At 40.5% G+C, this 27,209-nt stretch overlaps 2 protein-coding genes across 2 annotated transcripts in view; both read right to left on the bottom strand.

The window, feature by feature from the left end:
- Positions 1-27,209, bottom strand: part of PARD3 (par-3 family cell polarity regulator) — a 697,528-nt gene that overhangs the window by 256,150 nt on the left and 414,169 nt on the right. Inside the window, 2 exon segments of the mRNA XM_042472372.1 lie at positions 14,213-14,341; positions 25,936-26,075. Of these exon segments, the coding sequence (XP_042328306.1) occupies positions 14,213-14,341; positions 25,936-26,075 (269 nt within the window).
- Positions 19,667-22,134, bottom strand: LOC121933098. The gene is made up of 2 exons (XM_042472373.1): positions 20,373-22,134; positions 19,667-20,075 (listed from the first exon to the last, which is right to left on the bottom strand). Exon 1 carries the CDS (start codon positions 21,572-21,574, stop codon positions 20,966-20,968), a length of 609 nt encoding a protein of 202 aa, XP_042328307.1. The 5' UTR covers positions 21,575-22,134; the 3' UTR covers positions 19,667-20,075; positions 20,373-20,965.

Here is a 27,209-nt window from a genome sequence, read left to right as displayed (position 1 = left end):
GGGAGAGAAGAGGAGGCAGAAGCAGATGAAAGGCCCTCCTTCCATTTTAACGGCCACTTCCTTGGCCTTAGCGGGAGAAAAGTACCAGAAGCATTTGCTGGATGTGATCCCCTTCCCCACTGCCATTCCCTTTTCCTTTTGTGTCATGTCTTGTTAGATTATAAATCTGAGAGCAAGGAACTGTTGAATTAGTAATCTGTAAAATGCTCTGAGACCAGTTGTGGCTGGGGAGTGGGATATAAATATGCTAAATAAATAAATAAATCTTAATAACTTAAATAATTATGAATGGCAGCCATCTTGTATCATGGTGTATGTTACGTAACTTAACGTATAGCTACATAGCAAAGGTGCTAAGAAACCTGTTAGTAAATTGCAAAGATGTGTAATGGGACATCAACAAGATATGTATTGGCACTTCCTAAGCAGTATCCCAATGCACACTGATCTCAACATGCATCTGTCAGTTTGCTACTTGGCAAAAATAATAATGATATAGCAGCCCATTATAGGATTCAGAACTATCCAATTCTAATCCCCATAGATGTAAGTTGGCTTACAAAGATGTAAGTCCCCAACAGGATTCCAGCCACAGTTATTAGAATACTTTTTTATGATACCCCAAATGATCTTCTTGAGGTGACTACTTTATTTAACTCTGTGTTTCCTTGGATCTAATGACAGAGGAAAGGCAGGACATACATGAAATAAATACACTGAATGAATATATGAATGCATATTTGGGTCCCCCATAACCTGTCTTATCTATATCACCTTTGAGAACTATAAAATCTAGTGAACAACATACTTGTGGAGCTAATGTTATGGTATGACAATATTATAACTAGGGTTTATTGGAACCTGTTATCAAATACAACATTGGATAAAGTTCCTATAATCCTAACAAAAGTGAAGAACAAAGCTTAGCAGTAACCATGTTGGTCAGGAGAAAAGGGGAACTGAAGTCTTAAAAAGTAACTTTCCAAGTTCTAATAATTCAAGGGTGATAAAATTGTGCCTGCTGATATTTCTTTTTTTATATAAAATGATTATAGGTAATCATTTGTAAAATGATTTTGCAAAGGCCTGCCCATTTATAAACAAAGGACCTGATGAGATTTCAATATTTCTACTTACCTGGGAGTAAGAATCACAAAAAGATTTAGCTCTAACTTGGCATGGAAAGGATTGTGCTCTAAAGTAATTCTGCATGCAGTAAAGATTAAATTCAGAAATAAATTTGTCTGCACAACATAGCAGATTTTAAACAAACATCACCTGCATCTCAAGAGCTGAGCTGTCACATTCCTAAGTATTAAACCTTATTTTTTAATGCTAGAATATAAACTAAACCACAAGGGATTAACTACAGACATATATGATTAAATATCTGAAAGAGCTTGACTTTACATATTATGATACACTAAGTATTCAATAAGCTGCTTCTGAATTAGCCACAAGTATAAGATTGTTCACCAACACTCAACTGATTAATTTTGAACATCCAAAAAGATTCAAATTAGGCAGAGAAAGAGATTATGTGGGTTAGATAAAATGATTCACAGGGGATTGCTGCTTTAGTTCCAGGCATTTTCATTCCCAATCAGGTATTCAAAAATTGCTACCTCCACTTGGTAAAAGAAATGAATCACAGCAGATTCCTTAGGTAAAACTGCAAATTCTTTTTATTCACTTATTTTTAAAAACTACCAGTTTTTTTAGACTGCATCTTTATTAAAAATGTAATCTGAAATCTTTCAGTTGCCCCCAAATGGATAGGAAACCAAAGGCAATCGTCCTTCTGTTTTACGTGACCAATCTCACATAACTGAAAAACAAAAAGGCTGCATTTTGCTTTATCTCACTAAAAGTCATAAGAAATAATAAGCAAGATGCACAATAACCCAATCAACACAAAGAATAATACTGCCAACCTCATCAAAAACGAAACTCTCCCCATCTGGCGATAACAATTCAACTCTAAATAGCATGATATATTAGGAGGAGCATTTTTCAAAGTCCGAAAAATCACACACACAGTACTTGCAAGTACTCCTTCAAGGAGGTTACCAAACTCTTTAGCAAGCCTTTCAGGAAACCATGGGTTAGTCAAGCACTATTTTAAAGTAAAATCATTTAGGCTAATATCTGCATATCCAGTCTAGAATTCTAATGTTTCTGTTATCAGAAATATTCTAGCTTTAACTTCCCAGATCTTCCCAGATGATGATCTTCTGCTTAACTGCCACAAGATTGCAAAGTATATAGGGTCATGCTTAATTCACACAGCATATTGGCCAGAACTTGGGGATCTCCTTATTGGCCATGGTAGCACATCTGTACATCTCCAAATGTCTTCTCTAGCTGTAGAGAAGATTAGTAATGATGAGTAAGTTGTTATTAAGACAATCTTTTCATCCACTGCTGATTTTACTATTGAAGAACTCCTAACAAGCTTCCTAGTAATGTCCAGTTTGCACAGGACACCATTTTAAAGCAGCTTGTTTAAGCTTCATTATGGCCAGCACTAAAGGGCTGCTCTGCACTATTAATGTAGCGACATCTACAGGCTTAGGGTTTTAAAATGTGATTCAAAGAGGACATAATTAATAGTGGGTGTCGTTACTGATTGCTTAATGGGAATTATAGGTTCAGAGGTAGAATTTCTCTATATGCCCATACTGTGGTAGAGAAAAGACTACACACGACAGCAAATCTTTCACCTTCACATCCTTCTGTGACTTTCCTGGAAATAGCAAGCTAATCACTATTAACAGGGGCACACTGTGAGTTTCCCATAAGCAAACCACATTTGCCACTATGAAAATAGAATAGGCAAATGGACAGCCAGTAGTAGTAAACCTGTGGGCCTTCAGAAGTTTGGAGCTAATGCACAGCCATTTCTAGCTGTAGGTTCACTATCTCAGAGACAGCACATTCTTTTTATGCTCTTAGGACACTGGATGGGATGAAGCCTAGATATGATCAGGCAGGATTCCTATCAATTATATACCTCAATGGATCCAAAAAAACCGACAACCTTATGAAAAAGATCCTGAATCAGCCATGTAGCTACAGTGTCATGACTATGCTCCATCAACTGATCCAAAAACCCCTAAAAGCCACCTTGGGAGCAGTCATACCAAAGGACAGAATTATGCAGTGCTAACAAGTGAGACGCTGAAGGATGATCTGTCCAAGTCCTCTCCTCCCAGTGAGTTGTGCTATGACAAGCAGAAGCAAGGACCCATATGAGGTTTTGTCACAACTCCTGTTTGACTGGCCCAGAGTAGAAGAGAGAAAGCAAGTCCAAAGCTTTGGCAACAACCAAATAATAAAAGGTCTTCACAGGATTCTTTCATGCTATGTAATTACAGCACTATGATTCCACTTTAACTGCCCAACCTTGGAATTGCAGTTTTGGGAAGGGAATTTAGACTTCTCAGCCAGAGATTTCTACTGCTTCACCAAACTAGAAACCCCAGGCTTCCACAGGATGGACCCATGACAATTAAAGTAGAATCCCAGCACTTTAACTATTTACTTGGAAAGGGCCCCCAGTCACAATATGGCCTATATATATTATCCCTCCATGGGCCTTAAACAGCATCAGGATGCCATGGGGAATTAACAATCTGTCACTGAGCAAAAGAAAAGAAAGATCTACACTATGTGCAACCTGAGATCTGTGGGGAGAGCTAAAACACAGCCATGGGGAGATTGCCATGTGTCATTTGCTGTAAGTGAATATCTCTTTCTCTCTCTTGCTTTTCTTCCCCCCTCACACAGAGCCATACAAACACATGCACATCCTTTAAGAACAATGGACCTCAATGCAAGAAGCCAAAATTGTGCCTTTTTCTCTTCCACTATTGCATATCCCCAAAGTTGCACACTCAAAGACACTAAGTATGCTGAGGAAAAAAAAATCCAAGCCCCCACAGGTGAAGCTGAGAGACAGGTCAGAAACAGTTTGGGGAGAAAGAAAACACAGAGAGAAAGGGGAAAACTCAAAATGCACAGTAGTATCAGCTCAGCTCTATTGACTTTTCAGAAGGAGGACAAAGGTTAATTGGCAGATGTTCCTCGTATCATAATTAACAATTTATTTCTATGCAATGTAACAAGATTAAGATAATTACCCTCAGAAATGTAATGACAAATTACCAGTCCTCATACTGCGGTGTCTCCTCTTCATATCAAAATAATCACCATAGTTTAGCAGAAGGTGCATCTGTTTCATTTTGGATAAGAGAGTATAAAAGAGAGATTCTGAACTGCTACATGGGTATGTAGAGAGATTTTGTAGCACCTTTGAGACTAACTATATTAAAGAAGCTGGCAGCATGAGCTTTCATAGACTTAAGTCTACTTCCTCAGATGCATTACTTAAGACTTCAAAAATTCATGCTGCTAACTTCTTTCTTTGGTTAATTTCAAAGGTGCTACAAGATCTCTCTACATACGGATCTACAGACTAACATGGCCATATCTATGAATTTTGCCACATGGATAGTCCATGAAGACAAGTTTTGAAAGGATAGCAGGAGGTTTCTGCACTTATCAAGAATGATTCAGTAGCCAACTGATTCCTAGCTGAGACAGTATTCTATCAAGAGAATAACTTATTTCATATGCTGGTATAGTTTTGGTATAGAAATATTAAGTATTTCCATGAATCAGGACACTAGCAGCATACTGACACATGGCTTTAGTGCAGGATACAAATCCAGGGCTCCCTACCTTCCAATTCTGGTTCAGTCTTCTAATTCTGTAATGACAAGTATTAGGCAGACTGGTTCACATTTTTCTCATAGTTTGGGAGCAGACAAGAACTAGAGCACTAGTTGTGTATAGGAAGAGAGAAATGTAATCTTGACTGTAGGCAAAAAAATAAGCAAGTGAATAGCCAAAATAGAGAATGATGGAATAGTGGCTTTTCCTGTGCTGACTAGCAGCTTCCATTCAGTGATGAATCTACTGCACATTGTCAGTATTTTCAATAGCTCCTTTAGCATTCTGACCCAAATGCAGAACAGACTCATTGCCCCACTGATATTGAAGCTACCAGATGACAGTGGATGTTTCCAGTATGGAGTTCTTCAGACAGTACATGACTAGAACTCTGTGATCACTTGAATCTCAAGATCAGAAACACTCTGCTTTGTTTCTACAAAAAAGTTCCCCTCAAACAATGTATGCACATTCCAGTGTAAGAAATGAGGTCTCTTGGTACTTCTATCCAGCAGCAGAATGGCTGCAAACATGCTGCAGAAGATAAAACCATTCAGTATTGATTTATTTCAAAACCCCATCAAACAGAACAGCATCACTGTCTATGAAGTTGGTAGATGAAGCATACAAGAAGAGGGAGGGAGAGATGCTTGGCATTATTGACAGATGTCAGTGGTACTGACTGATATTCACCATGGATAGCCATGCTACCAATGTTCCACAGAGCCTCAATAACATCAATGAAATGCTAGTGAAGCCCTAGAAAAATCATATGTTCTTGCAATGCAGACTCTTCATTGAGAAAAATGCTTCTGAAGACAATACAACAAGTAACCATTCTGTAATTATTAAATGGTGGAAGAATGACTGCTTGAAAAAAAAGTTCAGAGTAAAATTGCAAGGGGAATGCTTTGTTCTACTAGCTAGCTATTTGGAGTTCCTAACAACAGGCACTTTTATCTTGTACTGCAAATATTTGTGATAGCCTGTGCTTCAAAACTGGAAGAACCTAATTTTGTTTTAGTGATTCACCAATCTCCTGCAATTCTCCCAGCATCCTTATTGCTACTATCTTCGCTTAGTTTTCTTCTGCTGTCAAACCCATGACAGCAACACTCACCGAATTCACCACTAACAGCACAAGAGAGACCAAAAAGCCTGCTGCCAAAGAAGAATAAGAAAAACAAAACAAAACAAATAAAATGCAGAAGCAGGAAGAGTAAGAAACTGAAGGAACTGACAACAAGAGACAGGAAAGCTAGAAGGGGAATGATGCAGAACCAAGCAGAGTGGAGAAAGGCAGCCAAGTCAACCTGTGAAACACTCAAGTCCATGCTATGATTTTCTGCTGAAAAAAAATTGATATGCAAAAGATATTAAGGAGAGAGACAGAAACAAAAAAATAAAAGAAATATACCCAATCATCTCTGTCACCATATTCATGTCATACAAAAGGCACCATGCACACCTTCAGAGAAAATATTTGAAATATTTTGCACTACACTGAAGAATATGTGAACCTGTTTATGATAATATATTTGTATATCTTATTTTATTTTATTTATATTGTTGGGCAGCTTGCTAGTACGTGACACATCTGCAAAGCAGAGAAAATATCCACTATTTGATGATAAGAGTACAAGCACAACACCTAGATTCCTCAATAATGTCAGAGAAGCTTGGCTCATAAGTGCAAAACAATCAAATTTATCACAGAGAAAATCCATGTCACATGGGTTTTAGTCTGACTTGGCCTAACTCTCTTGAGCATACTTATTACTATTAATTCCCCCTTGCCACACAAAATAGACCCTCTCATTTTATCCTGTCAGCATTCCAATTATGGAGTAGAGCAAGATACAAGAACTTAGATACAAGATACAAGAACTAAGGAAAAAATCAGAGTGGGTGGCACATTTCGCTGTACCATTAGGTACAGTGAAAGAGCTACCTCAGGCAACTGATTTGGATTGTCATAAAAGGGCATCAAATTATTAGATATTTAATCCATTATTGTTATAACTTTGCTGACAAGGAGAAGAAAGAGGTGAGGGATCAAAATAACTTGGTTGCTCTTGAGTACCATACATACTGTAACCAGGTGTGTGTGTGTTGATACTGACTGTACATCATTCAGGAAAATGTTTTGCTCAAAATCTTGCACCTTTCTAAATGAGCACCACTACCTCATTCTTTAGCCTTCCTTGAAAAAGCCTTGCAAAGGAGCCTGGTCAGACAGGTTTAAAAATCCCTAGAAAGGGTGCCATTGTAGAAAAGATATCTCTATAAGAAGACGCTTTGGAATACTGCTTAAAACAGTTAAAATACTGCTGGGCATGATTTTATACGAGATGAAACATGATGGAACATTGCATGCAAAGTCAAGAGAACATTTGGAGGATTGTAAGACAAACACCAAATAAACAAACAAAAAGCCTTCATGCTTTAAGTTACTCGTATAATAAACAATTTATAATGTTCTTTAATCAGAAATATGTTCTGAAGAGCTCGTCAATGTATTTGAATGTAGAACCTGCTATTCTGAAGTAAATCAAGAGTATTTACTTCATGTATTTCTTCTTAAGCTACACTAGAGCTGTTTTTAAAACAGGTTATAGTAAGAAAAAAGTTAACAGCTTTGAGAGTGGCAATGTCAGATCATTTTGCTGTTGTCTGAGAGCACTGTCATAAACTAGCTGAATTCTGGGAACTAACTATCTTTATTTTTCTTAAAACCAATTTGTGAGTGTCTTCATCAATGTGCGTGTATGCTCCAGTTAGAGGCACAAATTGATCACTCCTCATAAATGGTAAAGTACACCAGGTGACTTGAAGGCACATACATACACGCAAATGTGAAATAAGTGAAGGAATAATTTAAGATGCAATTTAAGGCTGGAGATAGCCCCCTACAGCATCTATCATGAATGGAAGTATATACCTAAAAACTTCATTTGATGGAGCAGTGCAACATTCAAAAATCACCACCACTCTTGATGATATGTCAATGACAAAACTCTTACCGTTTCCTCTGGAATTTGTGACTGGCTTTGTTCAGCATTCTAAAAGAAGTGGGGAAAAAATAAAATAAGAACAAGGCTAAAAAAGACATTTCTATATCTAGAAGAGGAAGACAAGTGATTTGATACTCAAATGGTGTATAGGATCAAGAATTTCAGAATATGTGGTTCTCCTAAAGAGAAATCTTCTGCTAGCAATGTCAGTCATATAGTTATATACTCACAAAAACCATAATGAAAAGTTCCAACACCTACAGGAGAGTCTTCTCTGGCTTGGACCTTTAATACAAACTGACAAAGAACCCCACCTAGTTTCCATACATATGGCTACAACAACAGACACAGCTTTAGAAGAAATGGAGGGAGGTCTGACTTCCCCACCTTTGACTATCACCACCAGTGCCTGAAGCACTAGAGAGGAGGCAGTAGAAGAAGAAAAGAGGGAACTCTCACTTTATTTGCTGCTGAATGAGGAAGAATGATTAGGAGAGCTACCAGTCTAATGATGATCCAGCCAATATAGAAAAAGAGGAGACAGAGTCTGTTGATAAGAATGCTGCTGAGAAGATTGCAGACAGTTAAAACACCAAGTAACCAGCAAGGTGGCAAGGCAAGTCACTGCATGGTAGGGGTCCAGGGAAAACTCCAGCTGCACTCAGTTTGTAGTGAATCATTACAACTGCTCTCTCTCTCTCTCTCTCTCTCTCTCTCTCTCTCTCTCTCTCTCTCACACACACACACACACACACAGGAAGGGAGGGAGCTCCTGAAAGTTACCACCTTCATCTCTCAGGGCCTAGAATCAGCAAACACACTATCAATAAAAAGATTTGAAAATAGCATGAAAAAGGGACCCATGATCTCTTTCAATCCCTGATTACTAGGCTCTGGGAAAACAGTTTCCTTTTAAATGAGGGAAGGGAATGCATGAAGAGCCTGGAGGGCAGTGTCGTAGGTGGTGGTAGTGGTATTATTTGCCCCAGAGAGCACTGTAATGGAGAAGTTCCTCCATCAGATGTTGTTCATGGCAGAGAAAACTGGAATGTTTGGGGACCATATCTAGCAATGATGATTTAACTGATGATTTTCGCTAAGGGTTCCCAATGCCACATGTAACTGCTGATCCAAATTGAAACTGGGACTGCAGGCACTCCTATATTGACCAAGTGGCTGTTTCAGGCTGCATCCACATAGGCTTTCCTACTGACCTGCATACTGATTTGCTAGTTTCTCTGCTTTCCAACTCAGCTCTTCTCATTTCAATTTTCCCATCCAGCCCCCCCCCCCCCCCAGCAATAGTTATTAGCCTTCCATCTCAGACACTGTGGTACTGCTGTCCCAACACAAAATGACTCCAATTTAAGAGGAGTGAAGATTGTCAAGTGGGTTTGCTTTAATGATGGTTCAGCTTTCATGTGCCTGAGAAAATGTTTATATAAGACATCCATACATTAAGCATGTTGCCTTCTGGGCTTCTCAGCATTCACTCACCTTTCCCAAAAATAGTGTGGGATTATCCAGTCACCCACTGAAGTAAAGTAGGAACATTTGGGAGGATCCTAGAATTGGCCTTTCAATTCTCTCTCTCTGCTCAAGAGGTGAAGGGATTTCAAATTTTCTTCAATTGGCATTTATTCACCTCTTGTCACAGAAGTGTGGGCAAGACAGGACGACTTGGTTAACCCTTAAACACCTTTCAATGGATATCTTAGGCAGTTCTTTAGCGGTGATCATTTTGGGATGATGGAGAGGATGAATTCCTTTATAAGGTATTGTGTCACCCCTTTTGCTTTGGAGATCACTGTGATATTAAATTTGGGATTACATTTTCTGTGCTTGCGGCAATAATCGCTAGCTCAATAAAGATGTCTTGATCTCCCTCCTTACTGTTGTGTCAAGTCTTTTTCTTCGGTAAGGGGCAATTTATTTGTGTATATGTGTGTGTGTGCATGCGCGTGCACGTGTGTGTATGCACATGCACATGCATATGCACTTGTGTATATGTGTTTGATGAAAACTGAGCAAATATTACAGCAAACAAGATCCCTTTCTATCACACTCACCACATTATACATTTTTATATTTCTTGCCAACCAAGAGATGTTAGCATTCTTCAGACCAAACACAACAGCTCTCCTATGAGACGGGCAGTTTTAATTAATCTCCTGCATGTAGACAAAGGCAACTAACACTTGTCAAGGGGGAATAACTTGCTAGAACCACTGCAGTTGACAAAGATAGAAAACAGAGCGAAGAAATCTTTATTCCTTAAATAAAAAGGGGAAAGAGATTTCATTTTTGGCACAATAAAACATACAATGCCAATCATTTCCTAATCCTCAGTCTTAAGCAAAATTGTGCAGCTTTCTCATGACCTCTTCTAAAATATTGGCCACTTGGGCTGAAATGAATACAGCTGCAGGTTGGCAAAATGTTTAGGGAGAAAAGGAAGAATTGGTCCTGGAAATATGCCTGAGTTTATTAACTAACGCCACACTGGAATCATTTTTGTTTCAGTCACACAATTTGGGTCAAGTGTTTCTGAGGAGAATGGAGTTTAAGTGTGCATTGCATCTTCCAACTATTACTGAACAGAACACTAAAGACTTTGACTATATGCAATAAAGCTCTGCTTGACACAGAACTTCACACCATGTCACACAACATATATGAGCCTTCCTATTGGATGGTATTAGGACTGATTCTGCTATTAGGAACAGCAATGCAACAATTTGGGCAACAGAAGCTGGAATGCAGAACTGGAAGCCCTCTTCCTATTTCTCCTGAGTCCTACGGACTTTCAGTACTCAATGTGACCTGAGTACTCCCTAGGAGTGGCAGAGGTCACTACCCTATTGGCAAGTATTGAGGTAAGATTCAGCTATGAGACCATACATGAATGGAGGGGGATGCCTTTTTCTTCTTCACATTAAATAGAACAAATTCTTGGACTAGGCTTGGAGCAAACCATGGTCTGTGTCTTCCTGCCTTAAAAGAACAGACAAGTAGAGAGTTTGGAGAAAAAAATGACGTAGGATTGTCCCATACTACAGGATGGCCTTGCCTAAGATCAAGTGCTTAAAACCATTTCTGCATGTTTTAAGAAAATGGCCAATATTTGCTTTTGCACCTGTGCAATGGTTATTTTACAATGGCTGTTATTTGCTCACAACTGTAATTTCTAACTGTAACAATCGCATGGTTTTTTTAAAAAATGTTATATTGTTTTAGAGTGTGATGTACTTAAAGTGTTTGCCTGAAAAACATGAAACCGTGTTTCCAAACAAATTATAATGAAATTAACTGGCATGTTGATACCACTGTTGTCTACAACTTCAGCTTCCAAAATGCATAACTTTCCTGGCTAGATGTGGAAAACATCACATGCAAAGAGAGAAAGGGAGGGACTGGAAGAAATGATCCTTTATATTCAGAGTCCAATCCTTAAGCTGAACACAGGTTTTAATGAGGAAATACTCCAAGATAATTTGTTCTATGAATGACTGATCAGATCATTTAGGTAAGAGAAAGAATTCTTATTTTATTGGTTTCTCTATACTAGCAGAAAAAAGAGGGATAGAGCTGCTTGTAGATGATAATGAAAATCCTAAGCCATGAAAACAAACACTTCACTCTTTTATCCCTAATTCGTTGTACCTATCTACATTAAATGTGGATGTTGTTAATGTTTAATACAAAGATCCTCTGTCATTACAGATAAAGTTTTATCACTGATAAAACTGGGAAGTTAAGACCTACTCAGGAGAGGTTATCATCCAGGTTAATTAACTAGCTTTTATGGATAAAATAATCATTAAAAATTAGTTAGTAAATGTTTAGTTCTATGCAGAATACCATAAAAATTACAGCCAAATACCTAACATAAATTTGAATAAGATCTTTTTTGGCTAAGAATAATAATACAAATAAGCTGGATATCAAAGGCCTGGTCCATTCAATAAGATATTGGGGCTTTCTGCACCGGCATTTGGGACGTCCGGAGGATGTCCCATTTTAAAAAAGGGGCGTCTCTTATAGACGCCCCTGGGCCTAGTACGGTCTCCGTCCGTACAAGATGGTGCCAGCCCTTCTACATGGCCGGCGCCATCTTTGCGTATCGGACGCTGAGCGTCTGTACGCGTCGCGTCCTTTGTGACGTAGCGAGTGCGCCCCTGGCGCCTCGCTACGTCACAAACGCGACGGAAAAAGAAGCTCCATTTTGGAGCTTCTTTTTCGGTCCGCGCGGGAGTCGCGCCGTCTGAAGGCTCCGGCTCCCCCGCGGACCTACCGGCGGCGGCGGCGGCAGAGCACCGCAAAGTGGCGGTATGTACCCCGCCATTCGTTCTTTCCATTTTAAACGCTCCCTGACTTCTGAAAATACACAGCAACGTATTCTGGAAGTATCAAGAACTTGCTGGGGCTGCAGGATAAATCTGTCAATTTGAGGAACATCTATTATAGTAGTTGTGTTGTGTACCACATACTGTTTACATCAACAGTATTCTCAATAGTAGTTTCTATGGCACAATGAACAGGTAAAACAATTTTTCAATCCGTCACACAGCCACTTTATATCACTGCATAATTCCTATTCTCACCTGTTTCTCAACTGATTTTTAAAATGAAATACACCACCTAAAATCTCCAAGTTTGCTTAGAGAAGAAACTGGATTATGGACTAGATAAGGGAAGAGGAGAAGAAAAGAAATGTGTCAGTACCTGTAAGGTTAAATGCTTTTTATTCTAGCATGAATTTTCATGAATATAAACCTATTAAGGTCTCAGATATAAAGCATGTTTATACAGTTGTAGGAATGGAATAAAATGTAACAGAATCTAGAAAGATGCAAATCATGTCCTTTGCCCTAAATTTTCAAAGGGATGGGTGAGGTGATACAAGTCTTTCAGATCTTTATGGTGGTCAGTTAGTGTTATTGTGTGAAAGCAATAAATCTGCTTGCCAAAAGTCAGATTCCCTGACTAAAAACCAGTTAGTCTTAAAGGTGCTACCTCATTTTTGCCTCCCCCTGCTTCCTCCTGTTTATTCTTTTTGAGACACCTGCAGCACTTCATTTGACAACAGATCATAGTGGTAAATGGAGTCCAAATGCCTCTGGCTTAATCCTGAAAAACTACAAGCCTAAAAAGTCTCAAGTAGCTGTGGGATAACAGTGCTGAGAAAAGCAGTTAACAAACTGAGAATTTCCCATCTTCTCAACAAACAGTAAAACAGAATATACTTCTCCCACTATTCATCACAATTCTGAGTTTTAGATCCCATCATACCAAGCAAGGATTTACATCCCTAGCTGCAACAATGAACAGGGGCAGTCAGCAGATCCACTGCAAAAGTGGACAGCAAACCCATTCTTGATTTCACGGTAGCTCCTTTTGAAGATGGATACTGATCCTTGGAGGGGACTAGTTCAAACACAGGGACAGTTCATGTACAACTCAGAAGAGTGGTGATAAAATCAAGAATCAATTTTCTACCCTGGTAGCATGGGATCTACCAGCTGCTCCTGACATCCAATGCACCAGTGAGAAATGAAAGCAACTGGTTTCTTTGTGGTATCAGGAAGAAATTCTGAGGGAAATATTATGTGATTTGTTTTATGGAAGAGCATTAGGAGATGAACAAGTCCAAATCCCTGGCCAAAGAACATGAACTTTAGTTGCATCATTGTTCAAAGCCTTGGAGCACACAAACTGGGATAATGGTTTGATCCAGCAGATTTATGTGTTCAACAACAGCTGCATCTACACCGCTGCTCTTAACAAAAAACAAAAACAAAAAAACCTTACCTGGCTTAGACAATAATTGTGGAACCTTTGGTGCCCATTTTGTGGAACAGTTAGTCTAAATACAATGATAGCTTTCATTTCAGTTAAATTATACAAAAGGCATTATCTGAATCACCTTGCTAAATTAATAACAGTGGGGTGTCTTTGCCACCTGGGGATAGCTGTTGTATTAAAAACAAGTGTTTTATGCCCATACAAGTTCCTCTTTTCTAAAACATAGTATTTGTGCATCTTGCTTTCGATTAATTTAAAAGAGTCAGAGGGAGGGGGGGGAGAGAGAGAGAGAGAGAGAGAGAGAGAGAGAGAGAGAGAGAGAGAGTATGACAAACAGCAAGCTTTCCAACAGGGACACACAAGTGCAAAAGACATAGAATAATCCAGTTGTCTGTAGGCATTGAAGCAAGGTCCATGCAACAGCTTATAATTTGTATTCACTACCGCCTGTGATTTGAAAGCATTAGTTCACACATTAAGGTGGAAATCTAGTTCAAAGATTGCTGTTAAAAAGAAATATCCCTGGGAAATATAATAGAAGCTTATTTTCCTGTGTTCCATTCCTGGCCACACATGTCTTAACAGCAGGTCTTCAGACTATTTGCTCATATCTGTCTAAAATGCCACTGCCACTTAGAAAAGCAAAATAAAATACACACCAATTCCCTTGGATGGAATGTTTCTTCTTGGCGTAAAATGAGAAGGTTTACTGTTCCTCCCATTTTGGTGCTTCTCAGCAGGGAAACAACTTCTTCTTGGGTTTTCCCAGTTAAATCCACACCATTGACCTGTAACAGAGGGAGGGGGAAAATATTTTAAATCATATTGCAAACACCTATGATAGATCATCTAGAACCTACCACAAGAAGTAGATGACAACTTTTGTCTAAGCAAGGATCCTGCATTTGAGGATGCAATTCTAACCACGTTTTATTTGAAAACAAGTCCAGTTGAAATCAGTTTGACTTAAACATGGATATGATCAAGCTGCAGCTGAAATCATTATTTCCATGGTGGTAGTGAGGTTGCTTCTCTAGTTGCACATCTCACTAAACACATAGGCAAAAGTCATGGTCAACAGTAGGGAGGCTGAAGTCCATCCAGCCCAGCCCAGCACAAAGAAAACCCACTGACTGCACACACAATCCCCAGGAGCACAGCTAAAATACATTTTTGGTCTGTGTATCTCAGACAAAATGGTAACTATAAGCATTTGGAAGTTTTCACACATTTTGGGGTTTTTGATGAAAAAAATATACCTTTTTAAAAAGGAAATGAGGGGTCTGGGATCTTTGGGTAACTGGAGGGGGGCTTCAGGAGGTCATAAAAGTGAGGCCCGGGAATTACATGTTGTCAGTGGGTTGCACTTTCCCCATGCCTGTTTGAGAGCATGGGTTCTACTGATACATAAAACCAATGACTGCACTTTATCCAGTGTCACACAGCAGTGGGAACAGAAGGACAAAATCTGTTGGCTTTGAGCAACTTATTTCTCCAATGCTTTGCCTCTTTCATAGCTGTTACCCCCCTCCCCCCCCCCCACAAAACCCCATATTTCACACATATACAAAAAAAATTGATGCCACAGTTGATGCTTTGAGGTGCCAGAGTTCCTTCAGAAGGCAGATGTGGGTGTCTGGCTTGCCACTGCCTCTGCTACTGCCTACACCATTTTTAATAGGGGCTTACAAGCCTCACCAAATGTTTGCTGTCTTGTGAACCTTGCAGTCCCTATTAAAAATGGCATAGTGCAGCAATGGAGGTGGCAGCAAAAAATAAAAAATAAAAAAATCAGTGAATAATAAAATTCACAAAAGTCAAACCTGTAAATATGGAGGGCCGGCTCCATTTACTACCAGCATATGATAAGAACAAATGGTCTCTAAAAGTTATTACAGGCAGACTTTATCTCTGAGGCAGACAGCAAAAAATACAGGCTACTGGGGAAAGACAGTTCCTAGCACTACTATCTCATCTTTTTCTCTTTAACAGATTTATTTGTTGATAAAGGAGGGAAAAGACAGAACAAATGAAAGACTATCACAGTTGGACCCCTGTAAAAATTCTGCACACAAGGAAGGGTGATTGCTCAATAAAAGCATCATCTGGAAGAAACCACAATGCCCTGCAGTATTTTCCCAAACAGAAAAAGAAAATAGAGCATTTTTGAAAATTTGTGTCTGCACTATGTCTCTGTGTCTGCTCTATGTCTCTGATTTTCTGCCTAGGCTGCTCAAATACTCTGACAAACTTTGGGTACTATTCACCTTGAAGAGAACTGACCATTTGTTGCTCTGCTTAATAACCAAAGAGGCTAAGGTCTATTTTTAAAGGAATAGCCATGTGCAAAACTTAAAAATCAGGATTTTACTACCCACTGGAACCCAACAATGCTGAAAACCATTCCAAAGGTAACAAAACCCTTAGATACAAACAAGAGAGGGGGAGCATCTTGATTATGAAAACAAAACAAAAACCCTCTCAAATTCTCCAGTAATTGTCCGATGCCAAGACAGCTGTGCTTGTTTTTCTACAACATTTCAAAGTACAACAAGGAGCATGCAAAACCTTGTAGCATATAGTTAGTTCCAACACATTGCTGACTGGCATAGGAAAAATGACCTGGCTTGATGGAAAACATCAGTAGGCTTTTCATATGCAATGAGAGGTCAGGCTGGCCAGTCAGTAGCAAGGCACAAAGGAACTCTGAGTAAACTTAAGCCAGCAGAAATGAATGGAATGTGCCCCGTAAAAAGCTAAAGGAAATGGCTGAAGAAGAAAGAAAATCTGAGGCTTTTATCTCTGAGAAATCATTGAGGACATGTGATGTCCCAGGAGACTGGGGAAGAAGCAGATATGGATGTCTGTTGTTGCTGCTGTTGCAGAAGAAGAAGGTCTAGAAGATTATAGTCACCTCAGTTTCAGTGCTCAACAAGCTTTCACAACAGCAATCAGACAACAAATCATATTAGAATAAGCTGATTTCTGTCTTGGGACAGGTGAGAAGCAAGAAGACAAAAGAAAAAAGAAATGCCAATGAAATAAGTATCATCAGTAAAAGTGATGACAATATTCAGCTTTATGAATTAGAGGGAATAAAGACCAGCAGAGGTTAGTGCAGACCAGCATGCAACTAATGGATGAGACTCCTGTTGCTGCTGTGTGCCTTAAAATCAATTCTGACTTACAGTGACCCTATGACAAACCTATCACAGAGTATTCTTGGCAAGATTTGTTCAGAGAGGGTTTGCCTTTGCCTTTCGCTGAGGCTCAGAGAGCATGACCAGTGATTACTCGTTTTCATAACCCAGCAAAGATTGAAACTCTGGTCTCGAGTCATAGTCTAATGCTGAAACAACTATACCACTGTGGCTGTTTGATGAGGCTATACTAATCAGGTTAATGTTAATTTTCTCTACCCTACCTAACTTATCAGTATCATCAGCTCTGCTACTGTTGATATGAATTTTGAAAGGTGGATCAGCTTGTGAAGTCGAAGGCTTTCATGGCGGGCATCCATAGTTTTTGTGGGGGTTTTTTGGGCTATGTGGCCATGTTTTAGAAGAGTTTCTTCCTGCTGGCGAAACATCAGGAAGAAACTCTTCTAGAACATGGCTACATAGCCCAAAAGAAACCACCAAAAACAAACAAACAAACAAACAAAAAACCTGTGGACCAGCTTCTGTCTTCACCAGGACTTTCACATTTATTATCAAATAGAAAGGTCCCTTCCACCACCATATTGCTATGGTGCCTTCCATATCAAGTTAGTTACTGCAGCATCCGGAAGCCTGACAAGTAGAGAAAGGTTCACTTGGTGCTCCCGAGTGACATTTGCAACTCCCACTTATCATATTGTTCAGTACCCCTGCCCCCAGCTCTGCTTCTTCTTCCTTTACCAACCACCATATAATGGCACCAGAACCCTTCTTGGCCTCCCCTGACAGTATCTGCCCCATTGGCTCTCATTCTATGAGCTTTAGAGTTAGACAAGTGTATCAAAACAGGATAAGAGATAAAGAAACCAATGGAATAAATCAGAGGTGGGGAACTTTTGATTCTCCAGATGTGCTACAACTTGCATCTCTGTCACCCAGTGTGATCAATAGTAGGGGACTCTGGGAATTGTAGTCTAAAACATCTAGAGGGTCACAATTTCCCCACTCCTGGAATAGTGGAAAAGTCATAGTCTAATGCTACATATACATTTATGTAAAAATACATATAGTTGGGTGGGGGCATTTATGCTCTTCACCAAGGATATTTTACAAAAAGAGAATTATTTGCATTAAAAAAAGAAGTAAAACAGTCAGGCAAATAGCTTTTAAGGGATTGTGTCAGAGATAATATAAAGGATCTTTTTTAAAAAGCAGTGATCGTTCTGTTGTGTAGGGATACTGTGGGAATGTAACATCTCCATCATGAAAGGCTTTAAGGAGACTAAATGAGTGCATCAAGTAAAAAAAAACATGGTAGAGAATTCCATGCTTCTGGGAAAGGGTGTTAAGAAGAATAACTGCCATGGTTCATTTCAGCCTTAAACTTTCCAAGTGCTGGTAATGATGTCATGAAAGCATCATGAATTTGTAGTGCAAATGGTATGAGATGAGTGCATTAGGGACCACCAGGGGTATTTTTTCCCTTGTACATTTTAAGGCAAAGTGGCAGAGTCTTTGGAGCAGTACAAAATCTATACTGAAAATACAAAGAAAATGTGTAAATGGGTTTGCCACTTTGTGCTTAAACATTCTCAAACAGAACAATGAGGAGGAGACTGCTATTTCTTATCCCTCCTTAGAAATTACTGAGGCAATGGTGCATAGAAGAGTTAAAACACAAGAAGTTTGCTTACTATGAAAAAGGAAAGGGCTTTGTGTGAAATTAATTATGATAATATTCTTAGCCCACACACAGCCTTTTAGCACCATGTTTTTCCTGTGTCTCCCTTATCCTACTACAATGACACCATAAATTAGATTTCATAAACATTTTTCCTTAAGCTTCTATCATTCGATGAGGAAAGGGGGTGGTGGTGGTGGAGAATAACATATACATCAGATACAACAGATACAACAGATACCTAACACGTATCATTTTTCTATTTGGGTTTAGGGTAAGAATGTTCTTCAAATATGCTAATAAGTATCAGGGAGCATCATTGAGAAAACTGTCACATAGTTTCCAGAGAGATAGCCTTTTTGATCTGATGGCACAAAAATTATAGAGTTATGAGCATCAGAAAGATTAAGCTTTTGCATTCCTTTATGTCTGATATTTTGCAACCATTTGTATATTTAACAGACCCCGTTCGTAGCAGAAACTATCTGGATATAATAGCCCTCTAAAAATGAAACAACATATAACACTTGTTCCCAAAAGGGGGGCAGGACCCCAGGGGGCATGAGAGTTGCTCAGGAGGTGAGGGTGGACATGGTCCCTCCTCTTCCTACACATTTTAATGTGTAAAATGTACATATTTATGTGATAAATTGAGTTAATGTTGAGTTCATTTAAATAAAACTGTTTTAATCTGAACAATGTTATTTCTTTAAAACATGAATATACATGAATGTGCAAATGAAAATACACACACTCAAGAAAATATTTTTATTCATGTATTATGAATTCATATACGTTGTGGGGGGGGGTGACGTCCACATGTAGATGTAAAAGGGGTCACAAGGGTAAAAAAAATCTGTGAACAACTGACACATAAGAGCCTCCAGACTAGATGACTGTAATATGATACATGTGGAGCTTCCTTGTGAGACCTCTTGGATTTTCCAGCTAGTTAAAATATAGCTGCTAGACAGCTAACCAGGAATGGATATTGCCTGTGAGGGCGTCACCACAATAAAACGCAAAGCCACATGTGGAGGAAAGGCCACAACTTTATTAACGCAAGTATCAGCAAAAGGTAGGGTTGGCCAAAAGCATGAGTTCTGGATCATCTTACAACCCACCGTTGTAGGATAAATGGCATGTCATATAAAGCAAGGCATCGGGATGAGCTAGGGGCTAGATTAACGCCCTCTCGTATTCATGCAACCCGCAGATTGCATTTAACTAAAGTCCCTAGTCACCGGGAAGCGGTGTCACGTTATGGCCCCCGCAATGACCACAACGTATGCCCTCATCGTTCCCATGTCCCATAGGGACTCCCAGTACAGTGCTATGCAACCTTCTAGACCATGCCTACCCGATCCAGAACCTCTGCTGCCCTCACAAAGGCCGTTCCGAAGGAACGCCACCGCCAACCCTACCCCGAACGCAACACCAACCGGGTTCAGAGAAGCTGCCAAGCCGGCCTGATCCATGCAAAAAAATTAAGTTCAAATCGGCTGAAGCTGCAAACATATCAACGCGTTCAGCCTAGTGGATGTACATTGCAGAAACGCATAATGTCCACCAATGAAAAGCCAGGTTCAACCTCAACACTGTCAGAGTGGAAACCAGTAATCGCAGTCATCCGCCTGGGCAGCAGCTCAGCCTAAAACCGCAATGATAGTGCTCAATCCAAACCTGAAAATGAAAGAACTGAACAATGTGCAAAACAGCAAACAAAACAGTACAAAGATCCAGTGATCAAACATGCCATGAGAAAGGTAAGGGATAGGAGCACCCACACGAACCAGGTGAACCAACCACAGCTCAAGCATGCCTATTTAGGAGCAGGGCCAGCTACCCCGCTGTGCAGAGAGGCAGAGCAAGGAATCTGCGAGGCCAGAGATTTGGGAAGGGTTAAAGGGCAGGACAGCCTAGCATGAGGACCTCTGCAAGAGGCACAAATTTGCACTGCATGCGAAAACACTTGCCAACCTTGAAATCTCGGCAAACAAGGCACGGACTATCGGAAGGAGCAGAGCAAGTGGAAGATGCAGGCGGCATGGCCTGACTTCCAACTTCCAATAGCCAAATTTCGGAATGAAGGTGATCCCATCACTCTCTAGAATTCTGGGAAGCATGCTGGCAGAATGCCATATCGTAAGCAATGGCTGCTGCCTCGCCAGCAAACTCTCTGGCCTTAAGGGCCTGCAGCAAATGGCTGTCGAGCTGTCAAGCCCGTTCAGGGAAGACCATGGAAACCACAGCCCTAAAAACGGTGAAACCCTCTAGCCAAAATTGCAGTCAACTGGAGGGGAAAGGGGGGCCTTCTTTTTTCCCTTGGACGAGGTAACCATCAAAGCTGCTTGACCTGTCAGAGGAACCAAACCAAAGACATCAACGAAACAGCCTCTAAGAATCAGCTTCCTGGTTTTGCGAGGTAGATGAGAGCCAGGAGGGCGCTCTCCAGGTGCGCAAACTGGAAACCCTTGTGCTTCCTGGTCGACCCAACCCCCCTGAAGACTAGGTCGCCAGTTACGACGCTTGATGGCCCAGCACGGCAGGCCTGGGGCCAAGGCATGCTCAACTCAAAAGCAATCTCTGCCAGAAGGTAAAGGTGAGTTAACAGCATTGAAAGCATCTTGAGCAGCTTGTGAGGATCGAGCCCATCGGTGTCTTTTCTTGGCTCTGTGACCTTTCTTGAGCCGTCTACGTCTGTTGTCACCATCAACGCTGCCGAACACCTCGCTGTCCGAACTGGAAGATGACGACGTCAAACTGGAGATGGATGACAACAAGACAACATAATGCTTCGCTGCCACAGGGGTCTTGTCACGGTCTGCCGAAGGTACTTGGCTGGAAGATGAGGCTCCAGGAGATCTGGCAACTGTCGGAAGTGAAGGAGATTCTGGATCACTTAGCTGGCAAGGTGAAGTGGCTTTTGCAATCAACTCAGCAATGGAACATGACAGCTCCGACATTGCCGATTGAGACAAACAATGAACAGCTGGCGATGGCCCAACATGTGAAGATCCTGATGTAGAAACAATTCTGGAACTTGAGCCCAACGTAGTATCAGAGGAGGAAGTGGCATTAAAATTCAAGGCCAGCATATGCTGAAGTCCCCCAAATTGACCAGACGTAATTTGCGTAGCTATTGCCGAGGATGTCTTTTTGCGCCCCGCTTTGTTGGGCATGATGAATAAACAGTCAGCAATTACCAGTTAGAAAGAGCAAATAACAAAACAGGTGGCTGAGAGAGTGTGACCAGGCTGAAAAATTTTTGAACAGAGAACAGCAAGCAAGCCCAACACAGGGTGTCCTTGGGCAAGCCACACACTCTCCAAAACCAAAAGCCCTATCCAAATACAGGAGGGGAGGGAAAACAGCCGAAACTACTCACTAGCTGGGCCCCATGGCAGGGAGCCCAGTCCAAAATGGCGGCCGCCGCACTCTCTATACCCCAAGACCACAGTAAGGGGGGGAGGGGAAGGAAGCCCCCACCTGTCTGGAGGGGGCAAGCCCCTTGTGTTTGCCTCCCCGAAACCCAGCTCTGCTCAGCAGCAGAGCCAAGCAGAAATGGCGCCGAGCAGGACACCGCATGGCCTATATATAGACCTATTCCAAAGGTGGGGGCCAAGAGGGGAGTCGCCCTGCTCCCAGGAACAGACAGCCAATCAGCTGCCCTGGAGGACCGAGGCGACCATAGAGAGGGACTATCCGCCTCCTAAAGCATCACTCAGGAGGCGGAAGTCCCTCCTTTTCCCCCCTCTGCCACCCAACTGGAGGCCAGCGTGCCCCAGCAAAGCATGCTGGGGCACGCCAGACCTCCGTGGCACCAGGCACCCGGCAGCAACGCTGCCTGCCCAGTGAGTCAGGCGGCAGCCTTTGGCATCACATCTTGCCAATTCAAAAGCACTCATACTGATTCTTGATCCATCTTATTAACAATTCAGGTTGCTAGTGTTTAACAGTAAAGCCATTTGGCACCTAAAGCATCACCTGCCTCCATATCAAACCATCTTTATATTAACATCTTCTTACAAGCCTTAATTTTAGCTGAAGTGGATGGTAGTACATTACAGAGCCCCCTCAAGTCTGTGGCTGTAGAATACTGTCCCAAGAAGCACTCCCTCTTTTAATTCTCCAAAACACTTAATAATTTCACTAACTCTGAAATGGTTTTATATGCTGCTTCTATCCACTGTGTACACTTTCTGTTGTGTCCTCTTTTTATAGACTGAATTCTACTTTTGTTGAAATGTAAACTTTACTGGGGGCAGAATACTGAAGAACAGGATATAAATTCAACGAGAAAGAAAGAATTTAGGTGTTGTGATCCCAAAATAAAAAGAAAATTGGGGTTAAATAAATAAATTTGATGCTGCCTTACACAGCATCTTTCTTGATGCTACAATGCAAAAATGAACTATATGGCAGAATACATCTTCTTGTGCTTTATAGCAGGCAATTGTCTACTCACACAGAGAAGTGCAATGGTAATGATGGCTAGTTTTAGATCATACATAAAAGACAAAGCCTGTAAAAGTTACTGCATGGATACACCTCCCAGAATTGAGCTGACATGAAGATTCTAACAGTGATAGTCCAAAAAGTAAACTTGTCTAAGGCCCAGTATATACCACCAAAAAATGGTGGCCTACTGGCAACCTATTTTCCTATGAAGGGAAGCCGCAGCCACCAACAGCGCAGCTTCCCTCCAGAGTAAAAAGAATCTGGTATTTCCAGGTTCTTTTTACAGTGCCAGAGTGATGTCACGAGTGTGCCACTGGCGCACTCATGATGTAAGCGACGCACGGTGCCATGCGGACAGTGCGCAGAGCTTATGTCACAATGGCAGCGCCCGTGTACACAGGACGCTGTCATTAATGCGCCACCACTCCATACTAGGGTTAGGGACCGTGTGGTTAGTGCTCGGTCCCTAACCCTAAAATCGGCTCCAGCACAGCACATTTGGGCAGTCTGTACCGCACCTAAGTTTGCTTAAAGGGTCACTAGTACAAAGTGGTTAAAGTTTGTACAATCCTCTTTAGGATAGGAATCCTAAAAGAAGGGCTGTTCTTACTAGCTAAATTCAGAAGAAGTGGAATTGCTGGGAAGGAAAGGAGTTGCAGTTGCCATAGATAAAGATTAGGTTCTTTTCACACTGAACAAGGACTTTAAGGATTGCATCTAAGGTTGCTATACAGCATATGTTGAATCCTGCAATCAAATCTTGCACTAACACCTCAACTGATGAATATGTGTTCAATTTACTACATACTGTAATTTGTTGTATGGCTGTTGTTGTTTAAGGAATAGAGTTAGATTGCAATTATGTTTGCAGTACTCATTTGTAATTTGTCCTACTAAACCAAGGGAGAGGTACACTTGCTAAGTTCAGTAAAATCAGTAACTGGGTATGATTACAAAAAAAACAAACAAAAAAAAACCACACTACAAAAAATCCTGAAGCAATTATGATCTCATTTCCCCAGATCTGGGGATGGGTTCTTCTACAGCTGAAAGGGAAATAACTTATTTTGAATTAACCAATGAGCACCACTCCCCGCTTCCTCTTCCTTTCATTGTTTAGGTTCTGTTCTCTCTTATTTCTCAGTTGCTCAATTTCTCATTTCTGCATTGCAATTCCTTATCTATACATTCCAAAAGGATTGCCATACACTCCTCTTTTGTTTTGACTGCATATGTATTCTCACAAGGAAAACTTGGATGGAGTTAAAGCAGAGAACAACTTACTAAATGAAAGGTAGAAACTTTTCAAAGTATACTGTAACTATCTTACATCAAACCATTTATAAACCAATTAAATTCCAAAATAAGCATCAAAGAAATTCAAATAAGTTTAATATACATCTGCAAACTAAGAAACCCAAGCATCCCTCATAACATTATCATTTAATAAAAACAATTCTAATAACAACATCCTGCAGCCTTCGATTTCCCCCATCACCATTTTAGTAGATAGGATTAAGAGGTTTCTGTATTTTTATTCTTTCACAGCCTTATAGTACATCCAAGTTAGTACTTCTCAGTCAAAAGATTAAAATAAATGCAACCATTCACTTAAGTTCATGACCACAATGTTACCTACAGACATTTCCCACAGGACCCCTACTCCTTGAATTTTGGTATTTATGCAACAGTTGGCAACCAGTATTGTGTAGCAGTTTGAGTGTTGAGCTAGGACTCCAGGAGACCAGGATTCAAGTCCCCACTCAGCCACAGAAAGCCATGGGGTAACTTTGGGCAAGTCACACTCTCTCCACCTAAGAGGAAGGCAATGAAGAACCTCCTCTGAATAAATCTTGCTAAGAAAGCCCTATGACAGTGTTATCCTATATCAGAGTTGACTTAAATGTGCACAACAAGATCAGGAAGGAGATATAATTGTGAGCATGTTCACAGGAAATTATACAGATTACCCAAACCTGAGAAAAATCTATGGCGGGTTACAGACCACCCTCAAGCGGCCGTTTTCCCGCCGCCACCATTCGCTGCAGAGGGAAGCCCCAGTGGCCAGACCGTGAGGCTTCCCGGCGCAGCGAAAAAGGAGCGATGGCGCTCCTTTTCAAAACGTGGAAGTGGCGCTGTGAAGTGCGAAGTGCGCCCTCGCGGCGTCACTTCCGCCGCGACACGTCTGGATGCTATGCATCCAAGACGTCAAAATGGCAGCACCCATGTGGATGGGCACTGCCATTAAAGACGCGCTCCGCGCGTACTAGGAAGAAGGGCCGTGAGAAGGTAAGACCCTTCCTAACCCTAATACCGCCCTTCCTAACCCTAGTACGCGCAGAGCGTGTACTTTATGGCAGTCTGTAACCCGCCTCTGTGTCTTTCTAGAAAAAAAAGGGCAAAGAACCTGCCCTTTAAAACAATGTACCCAACTATTGCCATTATAATTATTGTTCTCAGTGTTGTCAGATAGTTGAGAATATCAGTGGAGTGGTAAATCTGCTCTGAGTTTAAAGGGATTGGGGGGGGGGGGGGGTGAACTTCTTTTGAGGGAATTTTAGCAGGTCTGTTCACATTAAAACCCAGAGTGCATTTACTGACCCACAGACATGGAAGCCATCAACTACCAATTTTTGTTACACATTTTTAGATACCATTCCATGGGGAAGAATATTTTCCCAGTCCTGAGAAAAGAGCGGGCTATAAATAAATAAATAAAATATTTTCCAGAAGCAAATAGGCTTGTACAGCAAGAAAGATCTTTTAATCCCAAATAAACTGTTATACCACACTCTTCATTTTGTCACTGTTATTATTGCCACACAGCATCCACCAAAATGTGAACTCTTTTTTTAAAAAACACCGTACTTTCAAATGGAAATGGATGCTTTTTCTGCACAGCAAGTGAAGCTGCTGCCTGGTATATTGTGTTTACCAATACTGTTATTCAAAAGACAATGCCAGGAAAAACTGGCAGCAGAATGGAAAAAGAATAACTAAAATGCTATGCAATTCATGTGAAAGGAAGCTGCCTGCTCAAAGGACTCATAGAAGCCAAAACAGCATTGCAGCATTTCATCACCTCAATGAGCCGGTCTCCAGCCTTTAATCTTCCATCTTGAATAGCTGCACCTCTTGGAAGGATGTTTTTCACATAAATTGGAGCTGAACCGCCAATGGGAACATCTCTTGAAGTGATGCTAAATCCTAGGCCTTCTGTACCTGCATGAATGATTTAAAAGTATAAGTTTCTCACTGCTGGCCTGTACATGATGTCTTAAAAGAAATTTGATTCCTATCATGACACTTGCACATACATTCACTTGCTTTTCTTCCTTTCCTTCAATGTTTAACACACAGATAGAAAAAGCAATAAATGAATCCCACCCCTGCAAGTGAGCATTTAAATCAGACATTACACACAAACACATAAAGAGCTCCAGCTATTAACTGGATATACAGTTTGGGTTTCTTACAACTTGTTTCCTTTCTTACAACCCCTACCTTTAAATATATTATATTTGACTGCGAAGTCCCAAAAGATACAACAAAATATAACAAAACAGACCTGAAGTTAAAATACTAATATTTCTTTCCCCAGTAACTGCTTACTAGTTCATCCTGGTTCAGCCTTTGATGGCAATACCATGGCGTCCTGGTAATCTAAACAGACTGCCTATCCACCAGAAGACTTGATCTTGATTTGCTTATTTTCCTACCTATTTTCACAGTTTCTTTACTAAGGGGCTAGTTCTGGCTTTGGTATTGGGTAGAAATATCCAAATGCAAACACATCATCTTAATTATATGTTCCTCAGTGATTCCAGTTTACATGTACGTAGATATGCATCCCAAGCAGTTAAAATTTGTACAGCTCCATTGCAAATCTCATAAAGGCAACCTTTTCACTAGCCCACTAGCCACTTTACAAGACAGACAAACAGACATACGGTAGGTTTCAGACTAGAATCTTTTGCATCCCATGTGAAGACAGTGCAGGTTCATTCAGGGAACTTGTGAAGGCTTATGATGCTCTTTCTCACTGGACTAAGATCTTTCCCAAAAGATGAAATATGACTGGTATTGAACTATGAGCAGAGCAAACTGTTATCTATTTTTATATTTTACCATACTACATCACTGTTTTTATTGTTGTGAATTGTACTTGTATATTGTATTGGGTGGTAATCCTGCCTCGAGAGGTGGGAAAATATAAATAAATTTATTTATTTATTTTATTATTAAACTAAATAATGCCCATTTTTTTTTTTTGGTGATCAACAGTCTGTTTCTGGTAATTAGAATATTTAAAAAATAGTAACCATAGAAGATTGAATTACAGGTCTACTGGGAAAG

Source organism: Sceloporus undulatus, chromosome 6, assembly GCF_019175285.1.
Source record: "Sceloporus undulatus isolate JIND9_A2432 ecotype Alabama chromosome 6, SceUnd_v1.1, whole genome shotgun sequence".
Lineage (NCBI taxonomy): Eukaryota > Metazoa > Chordata > Lepidosauria > Squamata > Phrynosomatidae > Sceloporus > Sceloporus undulatus.
Note: the sequence above shows the minus strand (reverse complement) of the source record. Positions and strands in the feature narration are given on the sequence as shown.